Source organism: Ictidomys tridecemlineatus, chromosome 3 (assembly GCF_052094955.1).
Source record: "Ictidomys tridecemlineatus isolate mIctTri1 chromosome 3, mIctTri1.hap1, whole genome shotgun sequence".
NCBI lineage: Eukaryota > Metazoa > Chordata > Mammalia > Rodentia > Sciuridae > Ictidomys > Ictidomys tridecemlineatus.
The window spans coordinates 39,735,623-39,747,763 of NC_135479.1; the positions used below are offsets into that span (position 1 = coordinate 39,735,623).

A 12,141-nucleotide genomic window follows, 5' to 3' on the forward strand; every position below is an offset into this window, starting at 1 on the left:
GGTGCCGCTGCGCGCCCAGCGGGGGCCCGCGTCCCTGCGCGCCCAGCCTGCCGGCCAGAGGGAAAAAACGGCTCACTGAGCCTGCGGCGGCCCCGAAAAGGAGGAGGGGACGCTCCCGGCACGCGTGCTGCCCCTCCAGATCTGCGTGGAAAACAAGATGGTTCTCAACACCAAGAGATGCTCCGCGTTGCGCCCCCTCTGCCCCGCGCCTCGCGGCCCCCGCGGGCTCACCTCCAGACCCTCGCCCGAGCCTCCTCGAGCTCCGCGGCCCCGCCCGCGCCCCCGCCGCCTCCACTGCAGCACCCCCGCCCGCCGCTACCGCGGTCTGGAGGCGCAGCAGGGAGGAGGCTGGTCGCCCACGGAGGCGGCCGCGGACCCCCGCCTCCCCACCTCGCGCGGCCGGGACCCGGTTCTGCCGGACAGCGGACGACCGCCCAGCGCAGGCTTACCAGGCAGGCGGCGGCTCCTGTGCTCCGAGCCCTCCGCAATGCGCGCCGCGGCTCAGCCGCCGCAGTCCCGGCGCTCGGCGGGACTCCGCGGGGCTCGCGCTCGGCGGCGGCGGCAGCTCCGGAGCTTCTGTCCAAGGTTCTGCAGACGTCGCGGCCCCGCCCCCCACTCGGCTGCCCTCGCCTTCGCCGCCGCGTTACCGCCCCCGGCGCGCGCCTCAGCAGTCTCCTCGGGAGCGCGCGCCGTCCACGAGTCGGCTCTGGCGGGCCTGGTCTCCTCGCGGAACCGCGGCCGCCAGGGTCCTCGACCCGAGCCGCTCACGGTGCGGCAGATGCGGCCGCAAGCGGGATGCGCTTCTACTCACCGCGCCCCATCTAAGAGCCAGCTCGGGCGGCAGCGGGGACACCCGGCGCCCGCCCCGCCCCGGCCCTTTGGTGCCGCCCCCACCCTCACAGCTCGCCGGCAGCGGCGCGGCCGCGTGAGTCCCAGGCTCCCGCGCAGCCTGCCGGGCTCGCGGGTGGGGCGCGCCGAGGGCAGGCGGGGCCGATCTCGGCCCCGCCCCGCCACGTGCTGCCTTTGTTCCCGCCGCGCAGCCCGCAGCTGCCGGCAGCCAGGGCGATCTGCCGCCGCCAGCCCTGGCATCGCGCGGCCGCTGGACGCAGACTATCGCCCCCAGGGCATGAAAAGTCCGCCACTGAGCGGGGAGGGCACAGTCCTTACTAGAGGCCGCCCTAGTGTCACGCACATGTATGCCTTCATCCTTGTAAACGCCCGCCACTAGGTAGATCCCAAACCCAGGCCAAAAAGGCGAAGACCGTTCTGGACCACTGCACCAACCGACAGGCTGGACCTAAACCCATCTATTATGGTAAATACTAAGGCAGCGGCGCCTCCAAGGAGCCTCTGACCCTGATTTAAATGTCTTCTAAATGTAACTTGAAAACTTCACAGTAGTAGTTGTAAAACTGAGCAAAATTCTGGTCTGGGTAAGAGTTGCTTCAGAAATGAAACCAAAACCTTCGCAAAAGCTACTGTTTATTGCTGGTTCATTTGTGTATGGTTCTGGACACTGATGCAAACCTGATTATAAACCTGATTCTTAATTCAGATTACCATATCTGGACCTGGAGATGAGGAAGCTTCCCAAGAAGAGGCTATCAATATCCCATTACTGACCATTTGCATACTCTGCCAACTGCCTAGGGCGACAGAGAAGGGGATCTCATATCATCTAGATGAATGCTGCCAAGTCACAAAGTGCTAAGAGCTTATGTACTACCCAGATTATTGTCAATAGTGGCAACTGAAAGCTTTAGGGTCCTTGGTGACCACACAGTGCAAAACTGCTCTGTACTAAATAATATAAAAGTCCACAATAGCTATTCTCATCACTTTGAGGAAGGCAGGCTCTTAATTCAATATACTCCTTTTGAACATCCCTCAAGCTACACATCTTGCCCATTTTCTGAACATAATACATGACAATGAATAATCTACAAAGAAAATAGGTGGTTGCGGCTCACAGTTCTGGAGGTTGAACCGCCAAGCTCCTGCAGCACAATATATGCCCAGGTAAGGGCTTCGCCAATGGGAAGCCCAAGTAAGCAGTGTGGGTGAGTAAGCACAGGTGCAAGGATGACCTGCTTCCAATAACCACCCACTTTCTCAAAGGAACTCCATTAAGCCCTGGGAATTCGAAGGGACAAACCATGTTCAAACCACTTCAGCAACCTACCCACTCTTCAGATAAAGCTATCTGTGTTCCCCCTTCCCCTAATAGTAAGAAGTGAGAAGTAAATTCTGGGTCCTTCAGGTCCTCTGGTCAGACGTCTCTCTTCCTTTATAAAGAAAAGATGAACCCAGGCCCCTACTAGAGGCTCAGCTCCTAGGTTGGCCTTGTGTCCATTGTCTTGCGCTCCCTTCTGATCCCAATGTTAAGCAAGGGTTAAGTGCTTTCAATTTCCTAAATTATAACCAGATTTCCAAGCCTGTAATCCACCCCTTAGAAACTGCATTTCAATACTAGCTATTCCAATTCCTAGTTGGCAATACCAAATTTGACCACCCTGCTTCCCCAAACAGGGCAACATTTGCTTGGGTCTTTGCCAGCCTGGCTACACTTGTGTTCTCTCTTACCTTTTTCAAGTCAGGCCTTCATTATCACCTCAAAGAGCCTCCACAGAACTATCCCAACCTTTCTTACATTGGTCAGAAGCAAAATCTTTATTTGCAGCAGAGCAGGTATGGGATGGCACTGCCAGCCTACCTGCTGCTGAGGGAAGAGACTGTCCCCACCCACCCCAGCCCTGCCTGTTTCACACAGCTCCCCGACCCCAGCTTCCATCAGGAAAAGGAGGACAACAATCTGCCCCAAATGGCAGAAAGCAAGGACCCAAAAGGCAAGACGTAGGATTTTCTTCCCAGTCCTCTTCATCAATCAACTCTGGAAAGATGTCCAATTAGCACCCTTGTCAACCAGCCTACTTATCCTACAGCCTATCTCTAGTTACCTGAAGGGCCAACAATTTTGTTGGCTGCCTTGCTGGACTATGATACCAGTTCCCTGTTCTGCATATTCCACTTTCCATGAGAGCCTGAAGAAGGGAGGCCAAGCAGCAGCCAGCTACAGCTTCCAGAAAGGGTTCCATATAAAGCTGGGCTGAGCCCTGGTTCCTGAGGAAGTCTTTGTTCTTTAGGGATCACAGAGCAGCATCTAGTGGCCCTTCTGGGCAGCACAGATTACATAATTCAATGCACAGCAGGGCACCAGAGCAGTGCAGACACCTTAGCCTCTGCTCCTAACACCAGTAGTGACTCCTTAACAACCAAGAAAGTCCTGGCACTGTGAAGACTGGTGCCTAAAAGGGACCCTTGGTGAGATAGCCCAGCCCAGACCAGCCTATGGAGCAGATGACCTTCTCAGTTATACCTAAACTAGCTCACATGAGGGCTGGGAGGGAAAGTAGTGGCACAACTGCTGGTCCTTGTTGGTCTAGAACAGCGCTGTCCAACTGAAGTATAACATGCGTCACAATGACAAGCCACATAGATAATTTGATACTTTCCAGTAGCCACGTTAAAAAAGTAAAAAGAAACAGGTGATTTGTAATAATATTTTATTTAACCCAATATACCCAAAATATTCCAACATACACTTTAAAAAACTTGAGATATTTTACATTTTTTCACTCTTATCCTTCAAAATCTGTTTTTTTTACATTTGCAGCACATTAACAGTTCAAAACTAGCCACACTATAAGTACTCAACAGCTGCATGTGGCTAGCAGCTACTCATTGGACAGCGCGGGTCTAGAGGAAGTCACCAGGCTGAGCAGGGAAGCAGAGAAAAGGGCTGCTGCCCTGAGCCTCTTGGGGAGGGGATCCCCTAAGTTTGGGAAACCCTTTCCTCTCTGTTCCAGTACTAGGAACTCTATGGAATATTTATTTTAAAGTCCTTTATAGAAACAAACCTCTATGCAAGTAAAATTATGCACAGAAACACAATATTAAAACTGAGAATACCAAAATACTCAAACTGGAGAAGAGTCGGCAAATCCCTTAGAATCGTTCCCAGGGTCTGAGAACATCATGAAAACCACTGCTTCTGAAGATTCTAAAAGGAAACTAAACCACAGCTGAATGTGAGAACCCTCTACACACTTGCATTTCCATTACTTCATATGACTTTTGTATCACAATCACCTACCATAGAAGCATCAACCTTGGAGGATCTTACTGACAGAATCCAAGTGTTCTTGCTGGAACATGCTGCCTTAGAAAGACATACCTGAACTCCATTTCTGCTTTCAGTCATCACAGATCAAGTCTCCTGCCCAAAGCCCTCCAAAGTGGACTACAGATTCGGCTAAAGGATACTAACATTAATATAAGCAAATGAGATAATGGAGCTTTGGCCAATCTAGAGGGCTAGACTATTGCTGAGCTACACAGAGCTGTTTGAACTTGCTCAGAAAACCTCCAGTACTCAAGAAATGACACCTTTTGAAAAAAAAATTATTTTATTGGAACTCATCTGAACATCAGATATACCTGGTGTTGGTTAGCAAGAACCGTTTGTACATTGGATATTGATGGTGCCAAAACCAAAACAGTGACTGGACATGATGGGGAGAAAAGATGTTAAGAACAAAAACCTGATTTCGGAGAGGAAAATAAAAGCCAGTCAGATTCAGTGAAGATGCAAAACCTGGTACAACAAAATCCTTTTACAAAATATAAATTTATTACGAAAACCTGGAAGGATAATCTGAGAAAGGTAAAGAAAGAGAAAAGGAGGCCAGCAGGAAGGAGACAGGAAGAGGGGGAGAAGAAAAAAGAGAAAATGAGAGAAGAAAATATTGTTGAGCACAGCGACAAGGTGCTGAAGCTTACCTGCCCAAATGGCATTAAAGCCTTGCTATGTAATCATATCAGAAAACAAAGCATGCTGAAATACAGTGCTCTACCGCCCATCCATTCGAGTTCTAAGAGGTAAATAAAGACGCTCCCTAGAAAGGAGACATGAGGTTGCTTGAAAACCCAACAGAGAAAATTAAAAAACAAAATGAAACAAAAAACACCCCACAGTCTCATTTCCGATGTTCACTGTTTTAAAAAGGAATAAATCCATCTGACAGCAGGAGAGTGGGAGAGGGAAGGAAAAAGTGGTCTCCTGATTGAGAGAGGGGAAAGAGAAGAGAAAGAAGAGTAGAGGACAGAGAAGAGGGGCAGTTAAAACACTGACATCTAGTCTAATTACTGTGTTAAAAAAAGCCACATGCACAGCAGGTCCCCTGGGGGCTGAGGGCCCACGCTGCTCCCTGTGTGGCCGAGGTGGACACTAGCTCCTGGCCTTGTCCCCATTCCTTTCACAGGTCAGAGTGGAGCCGTGCAGGTGCTGCTGCTGCTGCTGCTGCTGCTGCTGCTGTGGCGGCCGCGGCGGCAGTGGCGGTAGTGGAAGGACCTTCGGCTAGTCTGCTGGAGCCAATATCAGGAAAGGAAGGATGGACAGGCCAAATGGCAAGGGAAAGAACATCGAAACGCCTCATTTCAAATAAAAAAGAAAATAGCAGTCTATACACAGTTGTTTGTTTTGGTTCAGTACAAACAGAATAAAAAGTCATTGCTTTTGATGGTCAGCAAACACCCAATTCTGAAGAAGAGGAGAGGTGACGCCCAGCGGGTAGATTAGGGCCCCCAGTGGTTGGCAGGGTGCCTGGCTTTGCGGCCCTCTCCCAGGAGGCAGAGAGCACAGCTTTAGGTAGTGTAAGCCTTTTTCCTTTTATTTAGAATAATCTTTTTTTTCTTTCTTTTTTTTTTTTTTTTTAAAGCAATTTCCCACTCCCAAGTTGGGCCAGTAAAGATTACATGAAAACTGGCACACCTATGGGTTGGAATACAGATGCACCAAATGAGGATTTAAAAACTTTCCGAGCGAAAAGTAGAACAAAAAGAAAAAAGAAATCTCCTAGCATTTTGCCCCAAGGTTTCACTCTCCCGCCACACACACTCTCCAAAGGACCGCTACAGATCCAATTCTGCAAGAGAAGACAGAGCAGTGTCAATCAGGAAGCCACGAGGACACCAGGAGGAGGTTTTCAGTCCCAACAGGCAGAAGACAGCGCTGCCCAGCCCTAGGTCCAGGGCAGGCACTCACCTATGTCAGTTTCTTGGCTTTGTTGTAGAGGGAATCCACTACTTTACTCATGTTCTGAATTGTTTCCAGAGCAGCTTCATAAGTTTTATCTACTGGGGGTTCATCGAAAATAATCAGGACACCCTCCCCCTGGTCCAAAATCCCTGCAGGAAACACAAGGGCAACCCAAGTAAAAGAATAGATTAGACATTAAAAGCAATTTTAAAGTAGCCTGATCCCTAGTTGCCTCATTTTCTCCAGAAAAAGGGAATAGAACTCATCTTCCTGTCCCATTTGCATGTTATTACACACTTAACACAGGGAAGAGGGACCAGGATCCCAGAGAACCAAACAATTTCTTTAAAAATAAACCTCTTGTCAGGCACGGTGGTATATGCCTGTAATCCCAGCAGCTTAGAAGACTGAGGCAGAAGGATCTCAAGTTCAAAGCCAGCCTCAGCAACTTAGAGAGGCCCTAAACAACTTAGCAAGATCCAGTTTCAAAATAAAATTTAAAAAAGGGCTGGAGATGTAGCTCAGTGGTTAAGCGCTCCTGGGTTCAACCCCCGGCACCACAAATAAATAAATAAATGCCTCTTAAACCATCTTTATCACCACTAGTCCCCTTGCCTATGTGACTATTACTCACCATGAAACTTCTTGTCAAGAATCATCTGTGATAATTTTCTTTCCACATCGGCCTAAAATCAAAGCACATGATTAAAGGGACCATATCACCCTGATATGAAAGCTTTGTAGAAAAGACCTTAGGGCAAATGGATTGAAAACCAAACAGCAACAAAGCAACTTCAGCTCTGACATTTCCCATTCCCTGGGAAGCTTAGGAGCTTTCCAATAAGGCCCATCAGGTACAAATGCTATCCCTTCTACACCACCTCTTTCCCATCCCTACCCACCAGAAGGCCTCTGAACTCCTTACCTTAGAGAGTTTGATGAGGCTAGATATGTGTTCAATCTAAAAGGAAAGGCAGAGAGACACAACACTGAAAGTTTTACTTTTGCCTCCAATATGAGAAGCAGGGGACAGGAAATTGCTGTCTTTTGAACCTGTTGAATGTCTCTAAAAATTTTCCCTGGCCATACTTAGCTTCCCTTATGCGGTCCATTTGCCTGATGTTACCATTACAGATAATAAACCCACTCCTGTCCCACATACCCAATACAGAAAATGAGTACCACATGCACAATGACTACAAAATCAAGAAAGAAACTGTACTCAGGGCACAAGCAGGTGCCATAGCCACTCATTTCCCATCAAGATAAACCGAGCTCTTGGTGGCCTCTTGCTCACCAGGCATAACCTTGGAAGTGAGCTCCTATTTCGTACAGATGTGAAAAGGGAGGTGGCTACAGTGGGAATGTATGGCCAAAACCAGACAGAATCCCCAGGATGGTTCTTACCTGTACTCGAGAAAAAGGTTCAATGACTCGGATCAGATTCTGCTCCAGTAAGTTATCATACAACTTGGCCAAGTGTGTGCTGATGATTGGGTCATCCCGGAGCTCTGCCCGGTAATCTGTCAGGGCCTGTCCAAAGAGCCAGCACAGAGATTGGCACAGAGAAGAACTTTAAAGTCACACTCCTCCTAACTTCCCGAGTAGCATTCTAACTACATGGTTGAATGAAGTTCTGGGAATTTTGAGGAGATCAAAGAAAAGCCATTAACAAAGCAGAAAAAAAGGAATGTCAAACAAAAAGGTGAAGTCACAATCTTTCTATCTAAAACCTTCATGTCACCAGTTCAAATCATGTAAGTCCTAGGAGCAGTTCCACTTGTAAGCCAAATCAACTATATAAGCATTTTTCAGCATTTATTTCAAATAATTCTGAGTTTAAATGAGAAACGCTAAATTGTACAACAAGATCTTGGGAGTTTTGTGAGGAATATCAGTATAGTATAGCTCTGCTGTTAAAACAGAAAACCTAACCGATTTTGTTTAATCCTAATATTTCCCAAATATCTGATCACAGGACCCTTTTCCCAAGGAATCACTTGGAATAAAAGTGTTCCATGTAAGATCCAAAGCTGGGGGTAAAATGACAAATTATTTATTCATGTACATGACATATGTACCTTTAGCGATGGTTTCACTATCCAAGTCTCATGTCCACTGTACTATAAGATGTTTTAAAAAGCAGGCAAATCATACCAAGTAAGAGATGGCAAGAATCAGCAAGAGTCCTCAGGAAAATGATGAGTCTTGGGGATAATCCAGGCCACATGGCCTATTATCCATCTACATGTTTTTTTTTTTTTTCATTCTGGATCTAGGAGGGTTTTTTGTTTTTGTTTTGGGGGTAGGAACTGGGGATTAAACCCAAGGGCACTTTATCACTAAGCTACATCCCCAGTCCTTTGTATTTTGAGACAGGGTCTAAGTTGTTTAGGGCCTCTCTAAATTGCTGAGGCTGATCTTGAACTTGTGATCCTCCTGCCTCAGCCTCTTTGAGTTGCTGGGATTACAGGTATGTGCCCCACATCTAGCTGGATCTAGGTTCTGTTTTTAAGTTGGTCACTCTAATCACACAAAGAGGAGAGAGGCTCAAGTAAGAATATATATACCTAAAACAAGTGTCTCTCCTTTTGAAACTTCCCAATTAGCAAATGGCATAGGAGTTGTTATGGTATGATTATGAAGTATCCCCCAAAAGCTCTTGTGGTAATGAAGGAATGAAAATCATTGGGGGCATGTCCTAGAAGGGTTCATTTCCCTATGTAAGGGAGTAGTGCTCTGTTTCTTGGCTACCATGAGTGAAATAGTGTTCCTCTACCACACCATTCTGCCATGTTGTTGTGCCTCACCGTAGGCCCAGAGCAAGAGGTCATCCCATGAACCAAAATGAAGTTTTCCACCTCTAAATTGTTCTTGTGGGGTATTTTGGTCACAGTAATGAAAACCTGACTAACTAGTCAAAATCTAGAACATCCTCCTGAGGAAGTTTCTCTTCTTTACAGTTTTATCATCCTGAGGAAGTTTCTTTAGAGCAAATGTGCACATAAAACTTCTCTTTTGATCACAAAGAAGCAGACCTGACATTTCAGGAGCTGAAGGAATACCTATGATTATATTGTGTGAGATAAGCACTAGACTTGGAGTCAAACCATGATACATATAACTATGTGACTTTGGGCATCCTCCTGATTCCCTCAACCTCAAAATGAAGATAAGAGCTTTGCTGTAAATAAGGATGACAGAGAGAACTTTTTGAAACTAAGAAGTATTATATATGATATATAATCTAAATCAACAAGTTTCATTGTACAAAAGTGCTTAACTATTTCTTGGATTTGAGATTGTACTAAGGGCACATGGGATCACTTGATGCTATCTTTGCAACTTCTTATAGAACTATTTTTAAAAAGTTTTTAAATGGTCTTCCACCCCATTCCCTACCAACCCAATACCATGCTCACCTTTTCAAAATCTGCCAGCGATCTGTTCTTGCTAGCCTGAGCCACGCATTTTAATGCTTCTGTCTGAGAATAAAGAGATAAATCATAAAAATGATCTATTTTGCATGTTTACATACACCCAAAAAAGTCTCAGAGATAATATGTTTATATCCACAGAACTTGTGCTATAAGGATTCTTTTTCAGAGGCCTGGGCCTCTGAGGATTAAATATCACTGTATGCCAACCATTTTCCTTTTGAAATCTCAAGTGACTTAGAAGTCTCCCCAAAAGACCTTGATACAGAATTCTCCAGATATGACAAGCTGAAAGGGAAAAATGACAGAACTGTGATTTCTTTCCCCTTCCTCTAAGAATCCTTATCTCCATACCTACCCAACTCCTTCCTGTGCTCAAACATGAGTATACACCTGTGCTTTATCAAGATCCATTCTACCAAGTTCGATACAAGGCACTGAATGAGGTCTATTTTATTAGGATTAAGGTATTAATATATTCTACATATTACACTTGAACATTAAAACCCTACAAAGGGGGCTGAGGCTATAGCTCAGTGACAGACAGAGCACTTGCCTAGCACGTGTGAGGCATTGGGTTCGATCCTTAGCACCACATAAAAAAAAAATAAAGGTATTCTGTCCATCTATAACTTAAAAAAAATTATAGAGAGAATATTAGAGATACATTCAATGGCTAAGGGCAACTTTTTTTAGGGAGTGGGGAGTATTACTGGAGATGAAATCCAGGGCTTGGCCATTGAGCTATATTCCTAGCCCACTAATGGCAACTTTTAACCTAATTATAAAATTATAGTCCAAGCTATTAAGTCTACTTAGGAAGAAATTAGAAATACCCATCTTTCTAGATCAGTCCGACCTGGTTGAAAGTTGTCATCAAGGCTCACAGAGACAGAAGGAGCTCCCCCTGTGTCAGCTTACATACTTAAATAGGGATGCCTTATATAGCAGACTAAGTGGTACAAGGCTATCAAGAACAGTTTATCTCCAGCATCTGTTTTGTAGACAGAACAAATGTCATCATGAGGAAAGCCTGGAATTTAGAGCCAGATAACCCAAGTTCAAAGTCTGGCTCTACCATTTATTAGCTATCTAATCTTATCCTGAACACATGACCTATCTCAACTGTAGTCCTTAGGAAAGTACATCTTTCACTATAGTGATAACCAGTATTCTTGAGACCCAAAATAGGAACTAACCTGAAACTTTTGTTTATACAAAACCAATTTTGAACTTTGGTCCACTTGTCTGTCAGTTTAAGGACAGTCACACTGCCCATAACCAGTTCAAAAACCCAACGTGTAAATTAAAAAATATGTCCATTATTTCAATCTAAAAAATAAATAAATAAATACAAAACCAATTAGGGTCACTTGTCAAAAAAAAAAATCATCTGTTGTGGTCATTCCTCCAGAGATGTAGTGAGATGGCCAATCTATTGTTCAGAAACAAATCCATTTGAAATCCAAAAGATTACTTTTATTTAACTAGTGATATTTGAGCAAAAATGGGTATAACAAATCTTAGATATCATCTTCACAAAGGTGAAAATTGCTTGCTCTCAGAACTTATACTCAACCAGGCATGGGGGTGAATGCTCGTAATCCCGCAAATCAGGAGGCTGAGACAGGAGGATCACAAATCCGAGGCTAAGCTTGGCAATTTTGTGAGACCCTAACTCAAAAATTTTTTTAAAAACTAAAAAGGGCTGGAGTGTAACTCATGGTAAAGCAACCCTGGGTTCAATGCCTACTACCAAAAACAAAAGAAGGGCTACCAACAATCAAAGGTCCTTTTTGCCTTACATTTAAAACTCAAGGCTTGATTTGAATAGTATGGGTCTCAAAATCTAGTTTTTACAACAAATAATCAGATCTCCCTAAAGCACACATGTCCCAGACCTAACCACACTCCTGACTCAGAGAATCCAACAGGTCATATATTTTGCACATGTTAAATCTGCAGGCTCATGAGACAGATCAATGTTAAATGCAACCTAACTCACTGTAGCATCTGTGAATTCTACAGTTCAGTTCTGTAACTACCTTAAACCACCTTATGTCTGTAAAAGCACCAAATACCGACTTTGTGGGTCAAGAATCCAACAGTATAGGAAAAACACTGAATGGGCTTCAGGGAAGGAAACAAGTGGGGAAGAGGAAAGAGCAAAATGGAGACCTGAAGAGCTCTGGTCTCACCAAACATCATGAATCTGACAACATGCTGGTCTCATATGAAGTAGAACTGCAGTCAATACATTTCCTACCTGCCTCCCTGCATACCGAAGTGCAAGTTTCCCGCTCACCAAAGCCTGGACATCTTCTGGGCTATAAAAAAAAAAGATATACTTGGTCAACTGCTCCAGGATGTTATGATTCTAAGTACAGGTTTCAGTGAACTTCCACTATAAAGATTGCCCAAAGAAGGGCTGGGGCTATAGCTCAGTGGCTGAGCGCTTGCCTAGCATGTGTGAGACATTGATTTGATCCTTAGCACCACATAAAAAATAAATTAATAAGCAAAGATATTAAAAAAAAAAGACCACCCAAAGAAAAAAAATCAGCCCCAACCCCTAAAACCTATATATTCCTCACATTAGAAGCTAGG

At 45.2% G+C, this 12,141-nt stretch overlaps 1 protein-coding gene across 1 annotated transcript in view; it reads right to left on the reverse strand.

Annotated features, from left to right (window-relative positions):
• Positions 1–4,447: 4,447 nt before the first annotated feature.
• The window catches only part of Psmd11 (proteasome 26S subunit, non-ATPase 11), a 36,874-nt gene continuing 29,180 nt past the window's right edge, over positions 4,448–12,141 (reverse strand). Inside the window, exons 8-14 of the mRNA XM_005327780.5 lie at positions 11,801–11,861; positions 9,520–9,582; positions 7,505–7,630; positions 7,023–7,058; positions 6,732–6,783; positions 6,104–6,246; positions 4,448–5,984 (exon numbers count right to left, since the gene is read on the reverse strand). Of these exons, the coding sequence (XP_005327837.1) occupies positions 6,104–6,246; positions 6,732–6,783; positions 7,023–7,058; positions 7,505–7,630; positions 9,520–9,582; positions 11,801–11,861 (481 nt within the window). The 3' untranslated portion in view covers positions 4,448–5,984. The remainder of the gene's footprint in view (positions 5,985–6,103; positions 6,247–6,731; positions 6,784–7,022; positions 7,059–7,504; positions 7,631–9,519; positions 9,583–11,800; positions 11,862–12,141) is intronic.